The sequence below is a fragment of the Purpureocillium lilacinum genome (genome assembly GCF_023168085.1).
Source record: "Purpureocillium lilacinum CBS 284.36 DNA, scaffold_2, whole genome shotgun sequence".
NCBI classification, from domain to species: domain Eukaryota; kingdom Fungi; phylum Ascomycota; class Sordariomycetes; order Hypocreales; family Ophiocordycipitaceae; genus Purpureocillium; species Purpureocillium lilacinum.
In genome coordinates, this window is record NW_027072112.1 from 5,080,742 (window position 1) to 5,105,843 (window position 25,102).

Here is a 25,102-nt window from a genome sequence, read left to right on the forward strand (position 1 = left end):
TACATCGTGGCGTCGGCTGGGCATCGTGGCTCGTTTGGGGGCACCGGCGACGTTGAATGGGGAGCAACTCCGTGTCGGCGATGTTGGTGGCCCGACAGCCTGCGAGAGCCGTCCAGCCACCAACGTCGGCCCTTCGGCAGGTCTGGACTTTTGTGGCTGCGATGTGGCGCTCCAACAGATGCTCGCTGCTGACCATTCCCTACCTTTCATCCGCGAATTAGACGACTGCGCATTCGAGTACTGTGCAGTACGTCGGCAGTCAAATCACTTGCGATGCTCATGAAGCCCACGTGAGTCGTGACATCTCTCGTTATATGCTGCCCTGTGTGTGGCCATGATAGACCTGTTCGCCCCGCTGATGCTAGCCGTACCCCAAACGAAAACCAAAAGCACAAACTCCAGATATGATCAGTTCACATGTCCAAATACCCTTAACCCCCCTCCAGGGGCCCTTTGACGCGCCAACTCGACCTCCTCCAGAGCAAACTGCGAACCCTCCGCAAGGACGCGGTCCCGGTGCCAAGGTCCAACAAACATGCCCTCAGGATCGGCTTCATCTCGAACACGCCGGAACTCAGAAAGGCGTTTGCCGTACATGGACTCGATGTCGGATCGGTATGTCTCAAAGTTCTTCGCCCAGTGCGGGCGTCCGCCCAGGTCCTTCATGAGCCACTCGAACGCCTCGTAGTATCGCTCCCGGCATGGCGGGTCGCTCCAGTAGGGGCGATATAGCGTGGCGTTGAGGTACAGTGTCGGTCCGTCCTCGACGGTCGGGTCAAGTAAGGGCCGGATGTTGGATGTGAGCGTCGTGTCGCTGACGCGGACTTCGACCGGTGCGTGAACGTAGAGGCCATCAGCTGAAAAGGGTATCTTGTGAGGCACGTAGTCGGGGTCTTCGGGCGTCAGGTGGTTAAGCCAGGAGCTGAGCCGGCGCAGGGCTTCGGGTCCCTTGTGAAGAGGAATCGCCCATTCGTTGACAAACTGGGAGTAGAGGCAGTTCATGAGCAAGGCCTTGCGGCTGGGCTGCACAGCGGTGGTAGCAGACCCGTTCGCAAAGCCATACTGCATGCCAAAGACAAACCACTCGACCCAGGGCAGCACGCGCGGGACATACTGTGCCAAATATAGCAGGTTGTGGTAGACGTAGTAGCCGAGCGCCCCATCGTAGTAGCTGACCGGCGGGTCGGCTTCGGCCTCTGTCGTCTTGTCTCCCTGCCAGACGACCGCACGGCGAGTATAAGGGAACCACCAAACGCGGACAAATTCACTCTGCGTCCACAAGTCTCGAGGCCACGACTCGAACAATTTCCGGTCAGCGTCGATGGTCTGCTTCCACTTGAGCGTAAAGGCAGGCACGGCCCGGAAGGCGACCTCGGTGATGATGCCTAGGGCCCCGAGGGAGAGGAGGGCAGCTCGGAACAGGTCAGGCTTGACGTCCGCGGAGCAGAACTCGGTGGCGCCGCTCGCTAGGGTGATCTTGAGAGAAACGATATCCTCGGACATGAGGCCGTGCCGGACGCTGCTGCCGTGCGTGCCGGTGGAGATGGCACCGGCGATGGACTGCTGGTTGATGCTACCGAGGTTGGGCATGGCCAAGCCATGTCTCTCGAGCTCCTCGCACAGCGCGTAGAGCCGAATGCCGCTCTGCATCACGACGACACCCGTGCTTTCATCCACAGAAAGGATCTTGTTAAAGCGGTCGAGGTTGACGAGCCAACTGGAGGTGCAGGTGATGTTGGACGGCGAGTGGCCGCAGCCGGTAACGACGACGCGATGCCGACATCTCCGGGCCAGCCCAACGAGCTTCTCGACCTCGGCGAGGGATTCGGGCTGGATGTAGAGCTCGGGAACGCAGGAAAAGGTGCGCGCCCAGGTGCGGTGGACGTGCTGCGTCACGGCCCGAAAGGGAACACCATCGCCGCGGCCCTCGAGCTCGGCGGCAACGAGGGGATGCATGCTGTATCAAGGGACGTTTGCGCGAACGTTTGCGTGTCGAGGTCGCGGTCGGAGGTTGAGGTCGGATATCGAGCTAGGCGGGTGTGCCGCAAGACGGGCTCCGGATTGCAGACTAACGGGATCGAGCGGCTGCACCTCAGATTAGGTTGCCTCAACGGCCAAGCTCGGTGCCGGGAGCCGCTTCGGAGTATGTACAGGTGGCCATTGGTGCGCGCGCGGCGAGAATGAAAGAGCAGAAAGGGGAGCGGGCGGTCGAGGGCGAATATTTGTCACAGCCCCGCGACGCGAGAAAATAAAAATGGATGATGGTGCCATCTTGCCGATCCAGGGTCTAGTGGGGGGCTCGAACCGCTACCTGCAGGGAAGCGCCGTCTGAGAGCCGCCTAGCTCCAGCAAGCCCCAGCTAAACGTGCCGATAGACTTGTCGACGCCACTGTTTCCCATCCATCCACCCCTGACATCCATGGATCCCGATTGCACGAGATAAGAACGAGTTGAGATTCTGCGCTGACACCCTCCTTATAGTACCGTACAAATTGAAACTCTCCCTCCGAAGCTTTGACTATTCCTCCTCCAGCGGCTTGTGAAGGCCCAGCCTCTCCGCCGTGCTAACAACCCTCTTCGGATCCGCGTTCGCGTCCACGACGTACGTCTTGGGCGTCGTGTCCACGAGCAGCCGGATGAGATCCGGACGCATGTAGTGCCCGCCCTAGCAAAGTCCTCAAGTCAGCGCACACGCACACACCTACAAACACACACGCGCGCGCGTTGAGTACAGACACAGCGGGAAGGGGGCCTTACAAAGTCAGCGAGCCGTTTCGTGAGCAGATTCTCGTCCAGGTCAATGTCCACCAGCACCAGGCCGTCAAACGTCTTGTCCACATCCGCGACCGCGCGGAACCCGTCCGGTCGGTAGATGCGCGAGAAACCGTTGCCGATGACGGCGGCCTCGGCATCGAGCGCCGCCTCGTCGTTCTGCAGCCGCTTCGGCAGGTTGAGCCGCGCGCCCTCCCGCGAGACGACCTGCGACGGCGCGAGCGTCCAGGTCCCCGTCTCGTAGGCGTACGCGGGAGTCACCAGCTCCGACTGTACCTCAGAAATATTCGTGTATGGATCCGGCGACTTGAGAGTCGTGGCGGGCGGGTATACCGGCCAGGCTGCGATGTGTACCTGCTCGTACTTGGTGCACGCCAGCGCCTTGAGGAACGGGTTCATCTGCGGCTGTCAGCCATGGCCTGCGGTACCGCAGGAGGCAATCCTGCAAAGGACGGCGGCTGGCATACGTTCTCCCAGCAGTTGAGATGGCCGACCAGGCCTATCTCCGTCTCCACGACCGTATCCAACGAGTCGCCCGTCCCCTCGCCGAACACGAGGCGCTCCACGTGCGTCGGCTTGATCTTGCGCCGGTGGTTGATGACGGCCCCCGTCGGGTCAATCATGACTTGCGCCATGTACAGGCTGTTGCCGTCGATTTCGGAGTAGCCCAGCGAGACGTAGATCTGCGCCTCTCTGGCGGCCGAGCGTATGCGTCGCATCTCGTCCGAGTCGGGCCGCAGGCTGTTCATGTGATAGTCTTTCAAGAGCGGCAGAGAGTCTTGGTAGTTTACACGCCATTGCCAGTAGGGGTACCTTGAGCTGTCAGCGGTGCGGCCATGGGGAACGTTTGGTCGGTAGTGAGTAGTACCCTGGGATCCATGTCTCTGGAAAGGCGATGAGCTTGCAGCCCTTCTCGCCCGCTTCCAGGATGAGGTTGACGGTCTTCTGGACCGACTTCTCGAGGTCGAACCACCCGGGCTCTGCCTGGACACAGGCGGCTTTGTACTGGCGGATCGTGGCAGGCATGTTGATGTCCTTGACGAAGTTTGATGTTGTGCTCTGGTAAACCTCAAGCAGCAATGCGGCCCCGGCTACGTTTTATCTACGATCGAGCTCCTCAGAAGCACCCCCGCGGACTTCCGCGTCAGTACGTGACACGACATGCAGCCCGACAGCCCGAACCAGCCGTCGGCGCTTCGGAATCTCCAGTCGCGGCGTCCTGCATGCCGTCTTCCAGGATCTCGAGGTCTAGAGCGCCCTTCACAGTGCCCAGCCCGGCATACGAGCTTGATCGAGTCCCTGCCACAAGCAAAAGCCGTCATTTACATGACGGCTTTAGTGCTGGCAAGAACATCAGGCCACCCGGATAGACCGTGCAGCCTTGGTGCGTCCCGCTGGGGTTACATCGCAGCTAGAAAAGACTCGGAGATGTGGATAGAAGCGCCCAGGGCCGATCCCGAAACACGGCCGCTCGTCCTGAGGCAACTAGTTAGTTATAGCAATAGGCCATCGAAACCTCCTATGGCATCATAGCCAAGCCCTCATAGCTGAGGAGATGATGGATTCAGCAAGAGCGATTTCAATGGTTAGTCGCATACCAGCACGTTCGAGAAGAACGAGCCACAAGTATCTGCTCAAAGCCCAAAGCTGTTAGATTCAATTGAACTATTCCTCGTCGCTCAGCTGCACTGGCGTACATTCAGCCACTTGGCATACGACGAAGTAGGTAGCTCATGTGTGACTATCCTCCACGATTGCGATTTCCACGTCTCCCGAGTTTTCGACACATCCTGTGCAGTCACCTGCATTGCCCCGCACTCTCCGTGAGCGACACAGCAGCATCCATGTCACATATGCCGTAGGCGGGGGGCATGATACTATTCCACAGGCTCTTCCCTCGATCCAACTAATTGACGAATCGCGCATAGAGGGCACAAACAATGCAATTCGACAAGGCTCGATGTATTGATTTATGAACGAGGCTAAGTCATGTTCGTGAATTAGACATGGATGTACACGAATACAGGATCCAACTCCAGTGAGAGCCTCCCAACTCCGCAGCCCAACCCCGCCAGTCGTCATTACCCGTCCCTGCGTCTCACAGGTCATGCAAGTGTGTCGCCCAATGCTGCCAACAAGTCAGGCCAAAGAAATAGCACCAATAGAAGTCAAATGGAGCGTTGTGGCCCGGCAGGGCACGCGGCTGGTCACGCATGTACGAGCCTCGCTGCCTCGTCATTCGTCTGTGTAAAGAAGGACGAGCCTACTCTAGGACACTTGGAGCGCCCGATAGATGCACGCCATGCGGGGTCAAGATCAAGCCCTGGTCGTAGTGAACTTTCTCTGCAATTGCGTCGGGTGATGGTTGAGGCCGGCGTCTAGCCTCGGCTGATCTGGCTAGCGCTCGTGCGGCTTCTCTCGTCCTCCTCCTCGATGACATCGCTCAGCCTCGTGGGGTGGTGGTGGCGAGGAATCGTCTCCCAGCCCGGCGTGCCGTACCCTTGCCCTGAATAGTCCTGAGGGTTGGAGTAGGCGCCGGTCCATTGGCCCTCGCCGGCAGATGTCGAAGGTGGCTCGTGACTACCGCTGGGCGGATTGGTCGTGGCCGGGGTGTCGTATTCCTCTGCTTCCGCGTCAGAACCTGAGTACGTCGACGGCGGCGCAGCGAAGGGAATCTTGTTGCCATGCACGTCGAGAATGAAGTTCCCTGCAGCGTCGATGACGTACTCACCTTCGCTGTAACCGCCTTCTGACCCACGGCGCGTGTGGCCTGCTGTTTGCCCGCGGCTCGACTCCGGTGGGTAGTAGCTGCCGCTGGCTGCGGTCGTCGTGGGCGGCGACGTCTGGGCGGGCGCCTGGCTGTGCTCGGGGTAGCCCTGGCTGTATTCTTGCTGGTAGGTTGGGTCGCGCATCGTGGGCTGCCGGCTGGGGGCGCCCTGCGTCATGGGCACAACCTGTACGCCGCCCACAATCGTCGGCTGGCCCGTCTGGAGAGAATACGTCCTGTCGCGCTCCTCCTGCTCGCGGCGGCCGAGCTCCTCCCAGGCTCTCCGGGCCTCCTCCTTGGAAATGGCAAGCTCCTTGCGCATCTCGGCGAGCTGCTTTTGGATTTTGGACGATCCCTTTTCTTGGTCAATGGCATCGCGGATTGCTTCGGCGCGGTCTCGCCTCTCCTTTTGTAGGGCGGCATCCATCATGGCATTGACTTCTTGTGCGCGCTCGAGCTCGGCTCTCGTCTCGAAAAACCACCGTTGGAACTTGCGCTCGGAGCTGGCCCGGAGCCGCTGCAGCTCCACGACGGCGTGAAAAAGGTTGGCGCCCGCCGCCGAGAGGTCGGTGACTTGACGGGCAAGCTGCTGGCTGAGCGGGTCACGGTTTACTTCGTCCTTATTTTGCTCAAGCTTGCGGATCCAATAACTCGTCAAGCCTTCCCAATGAGCAGACAAGGTCTCCCACCGTTCGAAAGCGTGCGGGAACGAATTCCGAGGCTTGGCATCGGCCGGCTGGGTCGGAGCAGCGCTTGGCTGCTGTCCGAGGTCTGGCTGCTGGGGTTGCTGACCAGCTGTCGCGGTGTAGCTCTGCGACTGTGCGTGCGAGTGGCTTGGCTGCACTGGACGCTGTTGCGAAGTCGGTCTCGGTGCCGACGTCGAGATTCGACGGGCTGAGGCCGGTTCTGGTGCAGCCTGTCCCTGATGCCGAGGGTCGGCTGGTTGTTGGGTATCGGTGCCGCTGCTTTGGGCTGCAGCAACGCCAGCAGATCGACGTTCCGCGCTCTTTCGCTGGGCTTCCTCTAGAAGGCGCGCCTCCTGCTCAGCTCTCGTGCGCTCCAAGGCGAGCTTCTCAGCTTCTGCTCTTTGTCGCGCCTCCCGCGCTGCCCGCTCTTGCATGATCATTCTAGGACCCCTGATGCCGGACGGAGAGCCAGTGGGCGCGGGCCCGGCTGTTGGGCGACGCGGGGACGGCATGCCAGCGCCGTTAGTCGAGGCAGGAGCTCCGCTAGCAGGCATGAGGTCGGCCATGCTGGCGGACTCCTCGACGACGTCGGCAGTGAAAGGCTGAGGGTGGCGGAGAGCCTCCTCGAGAGCGTAGAGGATCGCGCTATGGGTGTGCCTGGAGATGCGTACAGCGGGGTGAGCGTTGCGCTGATTCCGGCGCGCAGAGAAAGAAGTGCGTTCGTGTCGGGAAAGTGGTCGATCGGAGGACTCTTGAGCAGGGTCCTCGGTCAGATCCTGTGAGGCGTATCGCCGGTGGCGGTCGCTCTCCTCGTACAGCGAGGCGTCGAGGCCTGTGATGGACTGCGCTTGTGCGTGGTGCTCAGAGGAAGCAGCGCTGGCGGAGAAGCCGACAGAGGCGGTAGCAATGTGCACACGTCGTGGCTCAGGGCTCGGGGAGGCGACGAGCCGGGGCGTGCGGCGGAGCTGGCGCTGAACCGAAGACGAGGGGCTAGAGAGTCTCTCGACAGGATCTGGAGTGGGTGCGTGCTGGAACAGCGACGTCGGCTGCTGGCGTTGCTTAGGGGGAGACGTAGGCTCGTGAATGTCGTGGGCGTCGTTGGGAGCAAAAGTATGTGGCTGGGAAAGGACTCCTGCGCCGACAGGGGCGGGGTGTGAGGGAGACAAGGCGAATGCGGGCTGCTTCACCACCAGGGCAACGCTGGCGGTGACGTGGGCGGCGATAGAAAGGTCGTCGGGACGAGATGTGGTGAGGTGGTGGTGGTGGTGGTGGTGGTCGAGGTGGTCGGGAATCTGCCGCTCTGGCTGGCCAGGTGCGGGAGAGAGGGGGACGGAGGGAAGGAATTGGTGCCACCCCAGAGACCCAAATTCGTCCGAAATACGGAGACGTAGGACGAGAGCTCGAGAGTCAACGCTGGCGGCGCAAACAATGGGTGAAACAGAAACGTCCCGTGCCCAAAGGGTCGAGGGGAGTGTGCGCGCCGGACCCTGGTGATGTCAAAATGTGGTGGCAGGAAGGCCTGGAAAACGGGGGGCTGGAGAGCTGCGCCAGCACAACCAGCATCCGCCAACAGCCTCAATCGACCGCACAACCGGTTGCCCAGCCTTGTCGTCGGTCATGCACGTGGCAAAAGCAACGGCGCTGGCCCTTTCGGTACGGATACAGTAATTCGCAGGCTTTAAGCGCCGTTGCCGTCCTTGCATGCCTTGTGCGCACGCATGCGCGTCGGGCTGTTCGGGGGCTGAGGCGCTCAACGTCGGGTCGCATGGGCACCACGGCGGCTGCTGCTGCTGCTGCTGCTGCTGCTGCTGCTGTTGCCGCTGCCACCAGCAGCACCACCACGGCTTCCTCCCAATGACGACGGCGCAGTCGGGGCGAGGCGAGGCGAGGCGAGGCGAGGCCGCAGGCGCATCAATTGGCTCGGCTCAAGCAGTCGAGGGCGCGGCGGCGACCACGGCCCGGCAAGCAAAGGGGCAATGCCGTCCGGCGCAACGTCTAGAGCGTCCCAAGCTGTGACATGGTCGCAGGAGGTTGGGCGAGAGAGAGAGAGATACAGGAGGAAGGCGAGGAGCGGGCGGGAGAAAGGCCGGCCGCGTCCAGGTCCAGGTCCAGGGGGTCGCAAGACAGGGCAGGGCAGGGGCGCGGCCGCTGGCTGGGACGGGCCAAGGTACCCGAGCTGGACCGCAGGTGAGTTCAGGTTAGTGCCGAGCTGGACAACGCATCAAGCCATCCATCGCTCGCTTCCAAGTTTACGTCAGACCAGGGCCCGACGTCGAGATTGCCAGCCAGGCCAGTCCGCCGACCAGCCTTTTTGGCGCAACCGGCCCGCCGGGTTGGGGGCGGACGCGGATCTGCAGGCCCGCGGAGGGCTGATCCGATGCTCGGATAGCTGTTCGAAGCCCAGTTCCAGAGACCTTGGGCTGTTGGATGGTTTCTGCGAAGCACACGGCCTGCACTGTCACGTTCAATGCGCCCGGAATTGTTGAGCCTCACTCACACTCACGGCCTTTGTTCCCACGTCGAGCCAGGCAATGGAACAGGAAAACAAAAATCAGACGTGCCCCTGGCAGCCCGCGCAGGCCGCCCGCATCTGAGACCGCATGCAACACGCGCAATCGCACCACATCGCGGTAATTAACGCGCCAGAGCGGCCACTCTTTAAACCCCGGCCCCACGACGCGCTCAGATCATGGCTGCTCCTCTTAGTACGGGGTACCTCGTACTCCGCGCTCCGTGCGCAGCGTGCGCAGCTGCATGCTGCCCCGCAAGCTGGCACCCATCAACTGGCCGGGTCAGACAAGTTTGAACTGCCGCCGAGTCTGGCCCCTGGCTGTGGGGGACTGACTGCGGCTGGGAAGCACACGAAAAATATAGCTGCCATGCGGCTGGCTACAGAGTCGCACGCAGGACTTCGAAATGCTCCTACGTCGTTCCTCCCATTTATAACTGCACTGAGGGTCCCTGAAACTCTGTTCGCGAATGCAATTTACGCCAACCTTGGATGTGCTGGGAGACGGCGGCGGCTACGGGTCGGCCCTGGAGCCGAGGAGCTGTCTGGCCGAGCTGCAACCAATCGAACACCTTCGGCGACAGACTGCACCCCACCGCCCGCTCGCCTGGAGAGGCGCATTTGCTTGTAGGCTTTGAGAATCGCGAGAGTGCCGTCTTGCCAGCGCCGACAACGACCATGGGCGGGTAAGGACGCAGTCGCGCTCAACATGTACGAAGCCGAGGAGAAACTCTGGGAGCATAGCCCGATGTACGCATTATTCTGCCGGGGTTTTCTCCTGGCCGTCTGCTCCATTACCCTGTTGGCGAGCCATTCGGTTGGAGTGCTTGGTTCGCCAGCATCGATCCAGGCGGGTTACACCCGACATCAAGAACGACCAACCCCTCGCCCTGTTAGGACGATTTCACTTTGTCCTACAGCAGAGCCGCAGATATGATGCCCATGCATACATCAAAATCACAATACCCTCAACATCATCCGAGGAAATCCCCTTGAGTATCGTGCCAAAAAAGACAGGACAGTCCAGGGTAAGAGGCATCTTGCTTGAACGCGACAATCTCATTGGTGTGCCATGGTGGGGCGAAGCAAATTTTGCGCACGAGGGGTGTATAAAAGCAAATAGCTCGGCTGATCTCAACAAATGGGGGGCTGGCGCAACGGTAGCGCGGTATGTTCACACACAACAACTCAATCAGCGAGTTCAATCCACTAACTCACAAGCAGTCAGATTCCAGACTTGGAATTTCCTGAAGGTTATCCGTTCGAATCGGGTGCTCCTCAGATTCTTTTTTTGCTTTTGCACATGATGATGCGGCCAGAGCACTACGCTCTTTTTGCCAGACTACGCTTTACCATCTACCATGGGGTCTAGGGCCTGCGTCATTTCAATTTTTTGGTCCAATTTCAATTTTGTTCTAGCACACGTGTCTGACCATGCGAGACCATATTGTACAATGTTTCAATGCTTTTCTTCTCCGCGTCTTCTGACCGCGTGACAATCTGCCCTAAAGATGTACATTTAAAACCTCCTCGACAGGCACTTTACGCCGTGTCCAAGACGATGACCTCGGCCTCTGCCTCTCCAATGCTTTCCACCGCCAGCTTGTCACCGGGGTTCACCCCCTCGATGAAGGCGCCGTCACCCTCGGCAAGCTCAGCATCCTCGCGGCCATCCAGGCGAATCTTTGCCTTGCCATTCTTCGTCATGCACAGGTGCACGTAGACCTTGCGCTTGGGCGCCTGCGTCGCCTTGGCGCCGACCGTCCACTCGAAGCTGGTGCTCGGTGCGATGAGCCCCGCCCCCATGGCGAAGTCGGCGTGGATGGGGATCGAGCCCGGGACGGTCGGCTCGGCGTCCTTCTCCTGCTGGGTGGTGGCGTCCTCGCCGCCCTTGAGCGGGCTCAGGATCGTCACGAAGTCCTTCCTCTTGTCCTCCTCCTCAAAGTGCCTGGTGTGATACCGCGGCGCCAGGCCGCGCTTCCAGGGAATAGCCCAGATCTGCAAAAAGTGCACCGGGTCCGTCTTGTGCTCGTTGAACTCTGAGTGCGCGACACCCGTGCCGCCCGTCGTGAACTGCACGTCGCCGCGGTGCATGCGGTAGAACTTGTCCGACTGACCGCCCTCCTTGCCCTTGGCGAGCATGGAGTCGCGGTGCGTCAGCTCGCCAGACAAGATGTAGCTGAAGATCTCAAAGTCGCGATGCGGGTGCGTCGGGAAGCCCGAGTTGGCCTTGACGCGGTCCTCATTGAGGACCCGCAGGCTGCCAAACTGATTGAAGTCCGGGTTGTACCAGCTGGCAAAGGAGAAGCTGTGGTATGTGTTGAGCCAGCCGTGGTCCGCGTGCCCGCGGGCGCTGGACCGGTGCGGCTTGATTGTTGCCTGGCGGAGGACAGACTTGGACATGTTGGCGGCGGACTTGAGCATGGGTTGCTGATCCAGCTTGTGTGTTTTGGTGGTGATGATGGGTGTGCTGTTGAAGTTCTTCAAAAGGCTGCTGATGCTGCTTTTTGTGAGGTACGATATGTGCTCAGGTGCAATGTTGCAGAGTATGGAAATTGAAGCAACCAAAATCGCAGTTTCGAGAACGAAGCGATACATATATAGACGTTGTGCCCGTTATCTGGAACCAAGACGAAGATTCCTGCTACGTTCAAAACTGTCGATTGGTGGATGATCAAGTAAAGATCACGTTAAATAGCCAGCCTAAACTTGAAGCTTCCCGTTGGCGTGTCGGCATTACCAAACCATTCTTCAGCACGACGACGCCGCCGCATCAGGCAAAGCTGGCGGGCAGCGGACGTTTGACAGCCTGACGTGACAGCTCGGGGCTTCCCGTCGATTACACAATGCTGACATGGCAGGGACGGGCGACAAAAATCCGCCAAACCCGGGTTGATTTCATCCACCTCTTAAAGCGAGGGAGACGCTTAGCTAAAGCAGCCACATCACGTGATTCGAGTTTGATGTGTGGTGAGGGACTGCTCGACGGGACGGAGACAATGAGCGCTCTTCGCTGGGAGCTGAGCCGCCTTTTTTGCGCCTCAGCTCAGCTACGATGACGATGCCTGGGGCTCCAAACTTGCGCGGAAGCAATGGCAGGGGAAATATCATCCCATTCGGGAGTTTGTTGACTCGCGACGCCCGATGTGACGGAAGATGCAGGTTGGCGCCTCAGCACACACACTGTACTCGTACGTACGTGCATCAGGGCACGGCGCCTCGAGGGTGCGCCCTGACGGAATCCTCACAGATCGCCCGGGTTCGGGAGACAACAGGTCGGAGCCGTGCCGCTGAGCTCCGACTCGCTGTGCAGACCCCGTTTGCTCCCTGCATCCATTCAGCTCCTGCAAGGGTGGCAGGGAGCCGAAGCGTGTCTCTCATCGTCTGAAAATTTTCCTTGCACCACCCCTGAGGAAGCACGGGCGCTTGCGCCTTTTGTGTAAACCAGAGCATGTGCCTCCCTACTTCGTACTCCGAACTTCCATGTATGGTGCGCTTCGTGGGTTGCAGGTGGTGACGCAGTACGACTCGACGTGGCCGGCCTGATCCCCAGCCTCCCGGAAAAGCGGGGCCGCCAGCGCCGCCACGCCGTTGCGAGATGCAAGATGCAGGAGCGCCCGACCAGCGCACCTGCATCAGCTGCCGCTGAGGTGTTCGACGAATTTTCCAGCGCCTCCCGTCACCGTCTCTCCTTCTTCCCCTCGAAAATCGCGAGAGGCTTCTCTCCTCCGGCAGCGCGAATTTCGTTTCAGCGCCACCTCTGGCGTCCCGTTCAATTGCCATTGTCCTCATTGTAAGTGGGTTTTCTGTCCCCTGTTCGGAGCAGTGATTCAGACGGCTACACCCGCCGGGCGGCCGTCGTGATGGGGCCTGGGTGGCTGGTCACCAGCTGGGCGCCTAACACACGGCACGCCTCTCTTCGTGTCTCCCAGCCTTCTCTATGCGTGCTCGCCAGTCGACCATATCTCTTGCTTGCGCCTCTATGGCGAGTCTCCTTCTTGCATTGCATTTCTCGTACCACCAATTGGCCCCAATTCTATCCAAGTGGGTGGGTTGGCTTGCATTGGAATGCTGCCAGCATGAACTCTCAAGACACCATGGCTGAGCAGTGGGAAACGCCCCGTACACGTACGTCGAGATGACGCTCGCAACCTTTTGACTTTGGCGTCCCGAGAGGAGAGACTGATAGCCAATCTAGATCAACGGCGGCCACAGGAGACACCGCATCATTTCTCTCCAGGCGCTCCACCATCCAACGGTCGCCTCCACCATGAGCCACAAGGTACCTTAGCGCAACAGACTTCACCGATCGCATCTCTGTCGCCCCAGCCGACCGTTGTCCCGGCGAAACCTTCACCCAAGTCGCTGTCTGCATCAAGTCCAGAGATATACGGGCCGGACCGTCTGCTGCCGTCTGCGACCCCACAGCTCCCCGGCGGCCCAGCTGATGCTGCCAGCATAGCGCCCAGCTCTACCGTGCGCTTCGACGAGGCACAGCTGGCCATGTTCGCGGCCGACAATGCCGCCCGGATGGGCAACAGCCTCAAGGACGAACTCACAATTGCCGCCGGAAAAGTCACCCCCGGCGTCGACGACACTCCATACATCCAATATGCCCTCGAGGCACTTACACGGGATAGGAGGAGCGGCTCCACTCAGCACGTTTCCGCACCCACATCTGGAAGACAGCCATACCTTTCAGACATACCCCGGCGAATACCAGACGAGGAGCTGGCCTTTGCGGCCGTGACTCAACCGCAGCCGGTGTACTACTCGCACAACGTCAAAGAGCAGCGGCACGCCGGCGAGCCACGGGTCGGCCAGAACTTGGCGAGAGTGGCCCCGACCGCTCCACCCGCAGAACCCCCATCGCCACCAACGTCCTCATTAGACGATTATCCGCCAACCTCGGATCAGTGGATTGCAGTGGACAAGCTCGCGCTTCAGGCCATTGACCCTCGGGGACGGACATATCCACCACTCACATACAAGCCACGCATATTACGACCCTTCTCCATGATTATTTTAATGATTTCATGCCTCTTGATGATCGCGGCGCTCATATTCTCCGACCGATTTTCGGCCCAGCGCGTCGGGTTGACACCATATCCCGGCACCATTTACTCTGGGCAGTATTTTGTGTTTCGCATCCTGCCGCAGTTGCTTGGCGCAGTCATTCTCATCTACGCGCAAAGCATTGTTACGGCGTCTCTTCGAATTCTCCCCTTTACGACCATGGCGAAAGAGGATCCCCGCGAGAGGTACCTCGCGTTGTTTCAAAATTTATACCCAACGTCCTTTCTGCGGCCACAGCTGGCTGGCCCGTGGCAGCTGATGGTTTTTGATTTGGCAACTTGGGTTGCCATCTTCACGGTTCCGTTGCAAAGCGTGGCCTTCACATGTGTTTATGTAGGAAACGAGTGGATATGGACACCGTCTACGGGCGTCGTGTGGGCATTGGTCGGCCTGTACGCCTTCCTCCTTGTTGCGACCAATCTCTTGATGGCATTTTGGTTCAAGCAGTGGACGGGCCTGAGGTGGGACATCCGGTCCATCGCAGACCTCATTCCCTTGGTGAACCGGACCAACACCCTGAGCAGCTACAAGCAGCGCGCACTCTCAGGGCCCGGTGGCGACTTCAAGGCACGGTTAAATGACAGATGGTTCGATCGGCTTGGATACTGGCAGACGGAGGACACGCTTAGTGGAGGAATCTGGCACTCCATCGGAACTTCAGCCGCGTCTCCAGCACATGGACCCGAGGTTCATGACGAGCGAGTCAAGCGAGGGAGCTTCGACGCGTCCATCGGCTCACACGACCTGCCTAGCCTGGGTATGGGCAGTGGTGGGTATCTGCCATGGTGCTTGCGAGACGTACCCTTGATCGTGTTTGTCGTCACGACGTGGCTGCTGCTGGTGGCACTGCTGGTCGTCTCCTTTCTGCCGCAAACCCGACTCGATAGTGGGTTCGCACCCAAGCTCACCGCAAAGCCCGACGAAGCCGCATTCTCGCCTGCAAACTTTGTCTACGGCTTCATCCCGTCGCTGCTGGGGATGTTCCTGTGGCTCCTATTCCAGAGCTTGGATCAGTCCCTGCGGATCGTGCAACCCTGGGGGGACATGATCAAGCTGGAGGGAGCCGTCGCGCGGCGATCCATCTTGGCAGACTACGCGGCATGCCTTCCCCTGCAGGCGACCTGGAGAGCCCTCTCCAACGGACACTGGCGAGTAGCGGTGACGTCGCTCATGGGTGTCTTGTTTGTTTTCATACCAGTGCTGGCGGGCGGATTGTTCATGGCCCTGACTGCCGACGATGAGTCGGTTCGGATGTATCCGAGCATGCCAGTGTTTGGCGTGTTGCTCGCATTCCTCATCCTCTACGTCGTCTGTCTTCTGCTGCTGGTGCCCCGCCGGAGGCAGTTCATGCTGCCCCACTCAGTCAGTTCGCCGGCTGGCATCCTGGCTCTCTGCTCTGCCGATGAGCTCGTTCAGGACGCGGCCTTCCGGGCCGTACGCTCGCACCGCGATCTCGAGGTGCGTCTGGGCGTTGGGAGAGACGATCCCCGTGAAGAGAGCGTGTGGTTTGTCGGCCTCCTGCCGGGAAGAGATGAACAGGGTCTGAGTGTTCGGCGCCTTCGAAGGTTCACGGAAAAAGCAACGCGCTTGGCGAGGGATGCGGTATAGGTGCGCGCAAAGGCGATGGTGTCATTTGGGCTCTCATGTGAGCACGGCGTTTGTGGGCCTCGGGCATGGCGATGCCTTCTTTCTTCTTAAGAAAAAACTCAACAGGCGCAAGGGAATGGGAAATGGGAATCGTACGATCTCGATGATTATGTATTTTTCCACGGTTCAGTGTTGACGAGGTCCGTGGTTCACGAAGGAACGGCTGGAATGGGCTACGCGAATCATAGCATAGACGAGGTGGTGGTGGAGGCGCGTAAACAAGCCACACTTGGGATGCCCAAAATGCCTTGCGGCGGATCGCGTTGTACCGGCGCGGAAAACTGTTTCACTGGGCTGGCCGTAACGGACAGAGAACAAAGGGCATTGCTTTTGCAAGCGAAAAATGGCTCTCAACTGTTCGCTGTGGGTAGACTCGTGCGTGAGGCACCGGCCGTGCCACCGGCATGCCTCCAACCCCTCCGACATGAGGGTGGCATTGCCAACACGACAACGGAATGTGCACCGCCACTTTCTCAAGCGTGCTCGCGATCATCGTGACAAGTCATTGCATTGTACATTTTACTCCTCGTTCATGATCATCCACGGATTCCCATAATGGACATGACATACAGAATTTGTGCGCCTCAAGATGCAGTGCCCCCAAGTCCCCGTCTAAGCAACGCCCCCGTAAAAGAAAGTCATAAGCGTAACTCTCGTAAAACTATCTGCTCCTCCGTCCCAGCATGCGGCCAAACACCTCTGGTCCCTGCTTCTTCCGGCCAGGCGTTTCCTGCTTGCACAAGCGATCCGGCTGCTGCCGCGTGGGCGACGACGGAGCAGTAAGCGCGCGCGCCCGGCGCCGCGCTGGCGTGACTTGCGATGAAGCTGGCGCCTTGGATGTATGGCGCTGATCGCTGTCGGAGCGCTTGTGGAAGCGGAAAAAGGACCGGCGGTTCTCCCGCTCGCCGTCGTCGTCGGACGAGTCGTCCTCGAAGACGGAGTGAGGCTCTGGCTCTACGGGTCGCGTCGTCGCGGGGAGAGGGGGCAGGGGCTTCGCGACGAGCTGGGCCATGGACTTGAAGTGTCGTGGCGCGCGTGACTTGGGAGCCTGGCAGGGGGAGAGAGGTAGATGTGTGGCGGAGTGAGCGTTGGACGAGTAGACGCCGGCGTTTGCTGTCATGGGGCGGTTGGTGCCTTCGTCGAGAGACCTGGTCTGGCGCTGGACGATAGGGGACCAGTCCATGGTTGGTGAGAGGGGGGCCTCTTGCCGCGAGTGGCGATCTCCGACGGCACAGGTAGTGATAATGGCTGGAGCTGAGGCCGGCGGCTGGACACAGTCGATGAGGAGCTCGTCATCGGGGCGCGGGGGGCGCACCGGCCGCAGAACTGGCCTTGAGGTCGGCTTAAAGATAGATGCCTGGCGACTTATGCGCTGAGAAGCAGGCGTGGGCTTTGGTGGTTTCGGAAAGGGGCTGTAGGTGATGGCAGGCTTTGGCTTCGGCGAGGCCGTGTAAGTGGCCGCCGGCTTTCTGCTCCGTTCTCGCGGCGAGCCATCCGGCAGCGGCCACGCCGGACACCGGCTGTTGGGAGACGGCTGCCGTCTCCGACGGTTACGCGGCGACGGTATCAAGGCGGGATACTGCTTCTTCGGGTGAATCGTTGCCTCCTCCATGGGCTTCGTCGCGGCATCTCGAGGCCAGAAGCTATCCCACAACTCCGACATGTTGGCATGCCACTGGTAGTCGTCGTCCACCGACACCTCCGAGTCGGTGCGGTCGTCGATCAAACCCGGTGCCGAGCCCTCGGATCCCAGTGACGTCCTCTCGGACCTGCCGGTGGACAGCCTGGTGCTGCAGCGCGATGCATGGTCGTTGCGCGGGTAGGAGTAGTTGGCGACGGGGTAGTACTTGGAGACGAGGGTGAGGTCTGCTAGCTTGCTGGACCGCTCCATGATGGCGGCGGCGGCGGCGGCTAGCTGTTGTTTCTTCTTCTTCTTGGGTGCGTAGTAATAGTCACATAGGCTCCGACGTTGCTTAGTTGCGAAGCAGGCCGGGGCTTTGGCGGCAGTGGTGATGAACAGCAGCACGACGACAAGCACAAGCCGTCGACGGGCGGGACGAAGAAGTAGAAAGAGAAGAGGGGGGGTATGTTATAGGGACAGGCGCCTCTCCAAAAACACAAAACCCAGCCCTCGTTACACGTCCCCCCCAGCTCCTCGACTTGTTTTTAAGACATGGGCGTGGGGCATCGACTCCCGCCTCGCGATACGAGGAGTGTTGACGGTACAGCCTCCCCTCCACCCTCCCCTCCCACCCTTCTCGGCCGCTCGCAAGGGCATTCCAGTGGGGAGGGGAAGAGGCTGCGTCCCGCGCGCACCTGTGAGGTAAAGGTGGCGTGTGAAGGCTGCCTCGCGCATTCTGGTCAGAGGCTCAGGCCTGAAGCTTGGTGGTTGGTATGTAACACGGGACCTCCGGTGGGTGCTTTGCACTTGCAGCATCGGCTCATCATCATCATCACGAGTGCTGCCCCTCGCCTTCAGCTGTGAGCCCCGAGCCGAGGCGAAGTGAAAGAAACGTGACGCCTAGGATGATGACGCCTTGCAAGTGGCGAGAGAGAACTACGGCTATTCCTGCGTGTGCCCCCATCCCACGATGGGCTTTTTCCCGCATGGTGTTTTGGACATCAAGGGAGGAGGAGGGAAGGGTCCCTTGGCAAGCCACGAGCCTCCTGCATATCGATTTCCAGGACATCAACGGCCAAATAGTCGCTTGTTTTCTCCTGCGCAACTTGCAAAGGGGCAAGCTGCCGCTCCCCCAAGGGCTGCATAAAGGGCGAGCGCGATTATGCAGGATAGAGGAGAAGCCAGGTCAAGTCTTTTGCGCAGGAAGGGGTTGCCGGTGGCAGAGGGAGGGAGACAAGAGCACGTTTGGCCGCTGCAAGGAGGTGCAAGGCTAGTGGGGGTGGTTGGAGGCAGGGCGGGTTCTGCCCGTCTCAAAAAGGTCTGCATCGTCTGCTTCTTCGCTGTGCTAGAGGCAAGGCAAGGCGGGGACGTAAGGAGAGAAAAAAGACGACGCCTATACGTAGGGGACTTTTTTACTTTGCGTTTGGGCGCATGACTCGGTCAAGCTGCGGATGACAGCTCAAAGTTGACGAAGATGTGGTTACGTAGGTAGCTGTGCTGCAAGGACGATCGGTATGCTGCTGCAGCTCGCTTCGCGTCCCTTTGCCCGACTTACACGCCTTTTTGGTGGGGAGGGGGGGGGAGTGGCCGATCCACGCACCAAAAACTGTATGATCCATCGCACCCGCTGCGCAGCGGATCAAGACCCGGCGCTGTGGGTGCTGAGACACGCAGTGGCGTTTTTGTCGCTTGCAAGACCCGGGAACAAGCGGCCAGCAAGCAGCAACAGCGGCACCGGCATTCGGCCGGTGGCTTGTTCGGCGACGGTGACGAACGCCCCTCGTGACATCCGATGCCGCCATGGCTGACCGAAATGGAGAGGATGTCGTGCGAGCGAGGGATGGCCACCCGAAAAGAGCACATCACATCCTTGACGAGCTTGACGAGCTTGACGAGGTGGAGGGAGGGGGAGGGCTTGGAGGGGCATGCGGCATGCCCACGGCCTGATTCTGACGTGTGACGGCACAGTCGAGCGAGCTCTGACACCCTTATTACTGTACTTTGGTTTGGCAGACGGCAGAGCCGCGCGTGGAGAGACATGCATGCATCGTGCTTGCAGGATCGGACGCGGCGCGATGCGGATCCGCAGCGTGTTCGTAAACTCGCATTCGAAGTCATTGGCTCCCCGTCTCCCATCCATATCCCGGCATTCAACTCCGCCCCGTCTCGTCTGGTTTCACTCTGCCGTGCCCCGGAGCCCTTCTCCAAGAGCTTGCAACAAAAAAATCCTGCGTGTCTTGGACAACCATGTTCGTCGAAGGAGGCGCGTCAAGCTTTTTTGCGCAGATTTGACATTTTTTTGGGGGGGGGGGGGGGGGGGTTCTCTCTCTCTTCCTGAACACCTTCCCGCCTTGTCTGTCTTAGAGGTGTGCTCGCCCAACCCCGCGATCGCGGGAAGGAGACTGGATCCATCGTGTTTGTCTCGACACGACGCGTCTGCGTGGAAGCGTCGCGTGAAAAAAGCACTGTGAAAACGCCGGGTCAAGGCGTGGAGAGTGACAAGTCCAGTGATGGCGTCGGCGATGTCTGGAGGGCTGTTGCTGCCTGGTGCTTGTCAAAGCCACGACATTGACCGTCACAGTTGTGAGGTGTGTTTGTAACCCGGCAGAGCTTCGGTCAGGGTGCCGTGCGCTGACAAGTCAAGGTCAAGTCTGCCTATATTTGAAGCCTTGCCTTGCAAGAGTCTGTTGCACGTCAAGAACCCCGCCCGCAGCATAAAGCTTGGACGCGAGGCAGGGCCAAGGCATGCCTGACTGTGAAAGTGGCATTGACTTCGACGCATCCACAATCCTCCCCGTTGCATATCCATCCGTTGAGGTTATTCAAGCCAAGTCGGCTCGATTCCACAAGAGAAAACTTGCACAGCCACTCTTACCCTTGATGATAGTCGCAACGCGCCGGCGCAGGTGCAGCGGTTACAGGCAATTAGCTATGCCGACTGTTGTCGTTGTACCAAGTAGAATCAGTTCGTGACACAATATGCCTGCTCCAGGGTAGCTCAGGTGAAATGGCCGAAGGCCAACCGAGGCGTCACCGCGTTCAAGAGACTTGCAACAAGACAAGAGCGGTGGCCACAGTGCCGGCGGCGCAGTCCGTCTGCAGTCACGCCGCACTTTTGCCCGGCCCAGTCCCTGCCCCGGGCTTCAGCCTCGGTGCCTGGATTCGGCAAGGTTCCGCTTGGGATTGTTGCATGACGATGGGACCGTCTTGCGGTGGGAAAGCAACGGCGTGGGAACCACCGGCAGGCCGCCGCTCGTGGCATCACCTCGTCGCGACCCCTCCCCACAAATCATACGGTGTGTGGTTTGCTGTCGTTGCAGCCTGGGACTTTGGGTAGCCTAATAACCGGGTTTGCTGCGCCGCGAGGGAAAACCTGCCGTTATTACGAAGTAAATTATTTCCGCGACGGGAGCGGGGTAAAGATGGGCTAATAAAGAGAGAACGATGGCGACAGAGGCTCTCTCATTGCGGCAGACATACAAGCACTGTCACGAAATGGCAAAGAGGCCGAATGAGGGGAACCAAACTGTGACACCCATGGGAACAATCTTCACCAGGCCCGCGGCCAGCCCCGTCTTTCATCTGTTCTGATGATTGCTTGCTCGCGCTTGACACCACGGAGAAAAGCAGCATGGGCGCCCCATGACGGTGGCGGCTGACGGCGAGGGCCCAGATTGTCCAGGAACGTCCCAGGAACAGGGGTCCAACCCAGGGGTGATGAGCTTTTTGTGGACCGGCGCTGGAAGCGCCCACAGGTTGAACAAACCGCGCCGCGGACACGGAGTCCACAAGGCGGTCATGGAGGCTCCCACTGGCAGGGCCAGTAGGGCCAGCACCAAGGTCTGCACGGACGGCCGGACCATAGTCCAGGACGGGGCCAGGCAGGGCCGGCCGCGGCCCCCCCCCCCCTGCTGAAGAACTCGGCCTCAGCCGGATTTACAGTCCCAGTTGCCAGATTCCCCCTCTTGTCGACCCCACAGGCGCCGGCCGCCTGTCTGACTCCCACGATGCGAGCAGGCATCGAGATTGCCGACGGGGAGGGGGCAGGGCAGGGCAGGGCCAGGCGCCTTACTCGCGTTGCGCGAGCAGCTCCAACTTGAGCCGCATGACACGGCGAACAGGCTATCGTCGTCTGAAGGGCAGCGTGTCTGATCGCCAAACTGAGAAAAAAAAAAGGAGCCCCTTTTCCAAAGAAGAGTGAGGGGATGGGCGGCACAGCGCTTCAAGTACTCCTACTTGGGACCGCCACCCGGTCCATCTGCAGCAACTCATCACTCCACCTCTCTCGCCACGCTTGCATTGAGAGAGCCCGTCATTCAATAACCCGCAGCCTTGCCCGCAAGGAGAAGGCGCCGAGCAGGGCCGCCAGAAATTGGGTTGGGCCTTCGTTAACGCACATGGGCCGCTATTGCTCCCCGGCCTTAACAGTCCGGACCGGGTTGGGCGGCTCACGATGAGAGGCCCCTCTGCCTTGGCGTGATCCACGATGCGCTCTTGGCCCAATGGCCGCCGCGTGCTCGCCACACCTCCTGCTTTCCACGCTAGGCCTGTTCCTGAACATGGCATCGAGCAGGATTCGAACCGCCCACAAGAGCCGTCTCTCGTCCGTCGCCCGTCTTCCACTGTGCGACCAGACGGAGGCGCGATGGACGCGAGAGGAGGGGCGCCTCATCTCAGCAAGGCGGTCCGGCGCTGTAAGCATGGGTCTTTTTGCCTGTTGTGCCTCTTGGCGCTGTACCTGCATTGTGCTGTTATGGGTCACGATGTCGACGGTTGACTGGCCCGATAGCCCGGTCTCCCCAGTTGAGGAAGTGTCCGAGTCCACGATGTAGCAGTAGCACGTAGTAGCAGACGGAGGAGGAGGAGGAGGCGGCGCGTGGGTAGGGACTCCGCAGGGCCCAGCAGAGCCGCACACTGCGTGAGAGGTGTCCGCGAGTGGCCTCCTCTCCCGTCAAAACCGGAGGCGCTCCTCCTCCGGCCGAGTCCCCTTTCCCTTCTGCCCATCAACTCTGCCTCTGTGTTCCGCCTCAGAGAGAAAACGGCTCGGTTACTTGGCCGTCTGCAAACGTTTGTTTGCGTCCTTTCGTTGATCTCAGCATCATCATCACCACACTCCTTACCCGGCCTCGGCCAACTTACAGTCCCTTGTTCTTGTTCTGTTCTTTTGGCGAAGAAAAAGCCCGCAAGACAACTTGATCCGACATCATGTCTGTCTCTCTCTCTGGCGCGATCGCTGCGGGCGTTGGCTCGTATGGCGCCCTGAACGGCTACTGGGTCGGTCATGATCCTGTCAACAACGTATTTGTAAAGGGAGCAATGTTCTGTTAACACTGTCTCAGGGCCAACACAACAACCAGGAGCTGAGGACGTACTGTGACACTGGCATCCAGTATGCCACGGTCGGCTTCGTCAACCTGGCTCCGGAGCACGACCCCAGCAAGGCCAAGTATCCCGGCATCAACTTCTCGTCGCACTGCTGGGCCGACGCCTACGAGGACAAGGATGGAAACCCGTCCAAGCTCCTCAGCCACTGCGAGCCTCTGAGGCAGGACATCGCCTACTGCCAGTCCAAGGGCGTCAAGGTCATCCTCAGCATCGGCGGCATGTACAACACCGACTCCAACAACTATGCCGTCTCGACGACGGCGAATGGCGAGTACTTTGCCGACTTCTTGTACAAGGCCTTTGGCCCGTACAACCCGGCGAACGACGTCCCTCGTCCCTTCGACTACGCTGACCAGCACGTCTCCGTGGACGGTTTCGACTTTGACCTCGAGCACAAGCTCGGTAGGATGAACCCTGACTCCCCTTTATTGGTTGCGCATATGAGTCTTAACAATCACGGCCCGCAGACAACAAGCCCTACATCGCCATGGTTAACAAGTTCCGCGCTCTTGACAAGTCCCTCATCATCACCGCCGCTCCCCAGTGCCCCCTGAGCGCCAACATGCAGGACATGGCCGAGCTCCTGCAGAACGCCCAGTTTGACGCTCTCTTCATCCAGTTCTACAACAACCCCGTCTGCGACTACATCTCGGGCAACGGCGGCACCGGCGAGAAGTTCAACCTGGACGACTGGGTGAACTTCATGGCCAGCAGCAAGAACAGCAAGAACGCCAAGCTCTTCGTCGGCCTGCCCGCTGGCCCGAACACGGACTCGGCTGGCTCGGGCTACATCACCCCTGACAAGGTCAAGGAGCTGGTGTGCAAGTACAGCACCAAGACCAAGAACTGGGGTGGTATCTCTCTGTGGGACCTTGACACCGGCGCTGCCAACAAGGTCAACGGCAAGAGCTTCAACCAGCACGTCATTGACGCCCTCCAGTATGGTTGCTCGCCGGTCCCTACCACCACCAGCACCACCGTTTCGTCCACCAAGACCTCGTCCACCACCAAGGCTACCTCGACGACCGTCAGCACCACCAAGGTCAGCTCGACGACCGTTAGCAGCACCACCAAGGCCAGCTCTACCACGCCCAGCTCGACCTCTGTGAGCAGCACCTCCAAGGTCAGCTCTACCTCTGTCAGCAGCACCTCCAAGGTCAGCTCCACCGAGAGCAGCACCTCCAAGGCCAGCTCGACTTCCGTCAGCAGCACCTCCAAGGTCAGCTCCACCGAGAGCAGCACCTCCAAGGCCAGCTCGACTTCCGCCAGCAGCACCTCCAAGGCCAGCTCCACCTCGCCCAGCTCGACCATCGAGACCACCACCTCCAAGGTCAGCTCTACGAGCGTTAGCAGCACCTCCAAGGTCAGCAGCTCGACGGCCGTGAGCAGCACCAAGGAGTCGTCCAGCAGCTCCACCAAGGACGTCTCCAGCACCGCCAAGCCCACCTCGGTCACCACCACCACCACTGGCGTCACCGTCACTCCCCCCGTCACGACCTCGACGACCCCGGTGACCAGCATCGCCTCCAGCACGTCCAAGTGGTCCAACTCGACCATCACATCGCACAGCGTCTCCATGACCACGAGCACCGTCTACACCACCACGGTCCACACAGTCACCAAGTGCCCTCCCTACGTCACCAACTGCCCCGAGGGCGGCTATGTCACGACGGAGACGATCCCCATCTACACGACCGTCTGCCCCGTGACGGAGACGGAGGCCCCCAAGCCCCCCAAGCCGACTCACACCAAGCCCTCGTCGTCGGCCGCCTGGACCACGAGCACCGTCTACACCACCAAGATCCACACCGTGACGGCCTGCCCGCCCCAGGTCACCAACTGCCCCGTCGGCCACGTCACGACCGAGACCATCCCGTGGTACACGACCGTCTGCCCCGTCACGGAGACGGAGACGGGCAAGGTGCCCCAGCCCACGCCCAGCGTCCCCGGCGGCAACCCCGTCAACCCCGTCAACCCGCCCGAGGCCACCACCACGACCGCCGCGACGTCCACCCTCACCGAGACGGTCACTGTCCCGGGCGAGACCAACACCCTGCAGACCGCCACCCGGCCTACGGGCGTGAAGCCCGCGCCTAGCTGCGCCGGCACCGGCTGCCCCGGCGTCTCGTCCGGCGTCGCCGTGCCCACGCAGAGCTGGACCACGACCCCTGTCGGCCCCGGCTCCTCCGCCGTGCCCAGCGGCCCCGTCCAGGCCGGCGCTTCCACCCTGGCGCTCGGCCTCAGCGGCCTCGTCGCCATGGTCGCCTTCCAGGTGTTCGCCCTGTAAGGTTCTGGGACTCTACTTCGCAATTCTATGTCTTCTACTCTGAACAACGATAGACGGGAATGAGCTCACGCCCGCTCTATGGTGGCGCGGCTTCCCGCCGAATTTAACTTCTTATTTTTATGACGAGTTTATGGTCTTTTGCGTTTCTTAGACGGAAGGCGTGCATCATGGAAAGTCCTTGTGAATCATATTGTCAATTAAAATACCTTACCTTTTTTGCCCCTTCCAGGCCCATGTCCGTGCCCGTATGTCTCTCGCATCGAGACTGTTTTGGTTCCCTTGCCGCCGTGGCAGTCGAAATGACGGGTAAGTCGGCATTGCCCTTTTCAGGTACCTTGGCCACATGCAAGCC

The 25,102-nt window shown here is 60.2% G+C and overlaps 7 protein-coding genes across 7 annotated transcripts; 2 read left to right on the forward strand and 5 right to left on the reverse strand.

Annotated features, from left to right (window-relative positions):
• Positions 1 to 408: 408 nt before the first annotated feature.
• On the reverse strand, positions 409 to 1,956 carry PLICBS_003300 (D-arabinono-1,4-lactone oxidase; the record flags this gene model as incomplete). Its single annotated transcript, XM_018323039.2, has 1 exon — positions 409 to 1,956. The coding sequence occupies one exon, from the start codon at positions 1,954 to 1,956 to the stop codon at positions 409 to 411; it is 1,548 nt and encodes a 515-aa protein (XP_018178269.2).
• A 562-nt stretch (positions 1,957 to 2,518) lies between these two features.
• Positions 2,519 to 3,798, reverse strand: PLICBS_003301 (uncharacterized protein; the record flags this gene model as incomplete). The annotated part of the gene is made up of 4 exons (XM_018323040.2): positions 2,519 to 2,665; positions 2,758 to 3,171; positions 3,240 to 3,585; positions 3,641 to 3,798. The coding sequence occupies 4 exons, from the start codon at positions 3,796 to 3,798 to the stop codon at positions 2,519 to 2,521; spliced, it is 1,065 nt and encodes a 354-aa protein (XP_018178270.2).
• A 1,352-nt stretch (positions 3,799 to 5,150) lies between these two features.
• On the reverse strand, positions 5,151 to 7,844 carry PLICBS_003302 (uncharacterized protein; the record flags this gene model as incomplete). Its single annotated transcript, XM_065600194.1, has 2 exons — positions 5,151 to 7,425; positions 7,810 to 7,844. The coding sequence occupies 2 exons, from the start codon at positions 7,842 to 7,844 to the stop codon at positions 5,151 to 5,153; spliced, it is 2,310 nt and encodes a 769-aa protein (XP_065456266.1).
• A 2,432-nt stretch (positions 7,845 to 10,276) lies between these two features.
• Positions 10,277 to 11,137, reverse strand: PLICBS_003303 (uncharacterized protein; the record flags this gene model as incomplete). Its single annotated transcript, XM_018323043.1, has 1 exon — positions 10,277 to 11,137. The coding sequence occupies one exon, from the start codon at positions 11,135 to 11,137 to the stop codon at positions 10,277 to 10,279; it is 861 nt and encodes a 286-aa protein (XP_018178273.1).
• A 1,867-nt stretch (positions 11,138 to 13,004) lies between these two features.
• PLICBS_003304 (uncharacterized protein) lies at positions 13,005 to 15,418 on the forward strand (the record flags this gene model as incomplete). The annotated part of the gene is made up of 2 exons (XM_065600195.1): positions 13,005 to 13,016; positions 13,064 to 15,418. The coding sequence occupies 2 exons, from the start codon at positions 13,005 to 13,007 to the stop codon at positions 15,416 to 15,418; spliced, it is 2,367 nt and encodes a 788-aa protein (XP_065456267.1).
• Positions 15,419 to 16,118: 700 nt separating this feature from the next.
• PLICBS_003305 (uncharacterized protein) lies at positions 16,119 to 17,348 on the reverse strand (the record flags this gene model as incomplete). Its single annotated transcript, XM_018323045.2, has 1 exon — positions 16,119 to 17,348. One exon carries the CDS (start codon positions 17,346 to 17,348, stop codon positions 16,119 to 16,121), a length of 1,230 nt encoding a protein of 409 aa, XP_018178275.1.
• A 4,935-nt stretch (positions 17,349 to 22,283) lies between these two features.
• On the forward strand, positions 22,284 to 24,750 carry PLICBS_003306 (glycoside hydrolase 18 protein; the record flags this gene model as incomplete). Its single annotated transcript, XM_065600196.1, has 3 exons — positions 22,284 to 22,352; positions 22,418 to 22,865; positions 22,931 to 24,750. The coding sequence occupies 3 exons, from the start codon at positions 22,284 to 22,286 to the stop codon at positions 24,748 to 24,750; spliced, it is 2,337 nt and encodes a 778-aa protein (XP_065456268.1).
• Between the last annotated feature and the right edge of the window lie 352 nt (positions 24,751 to 25,102).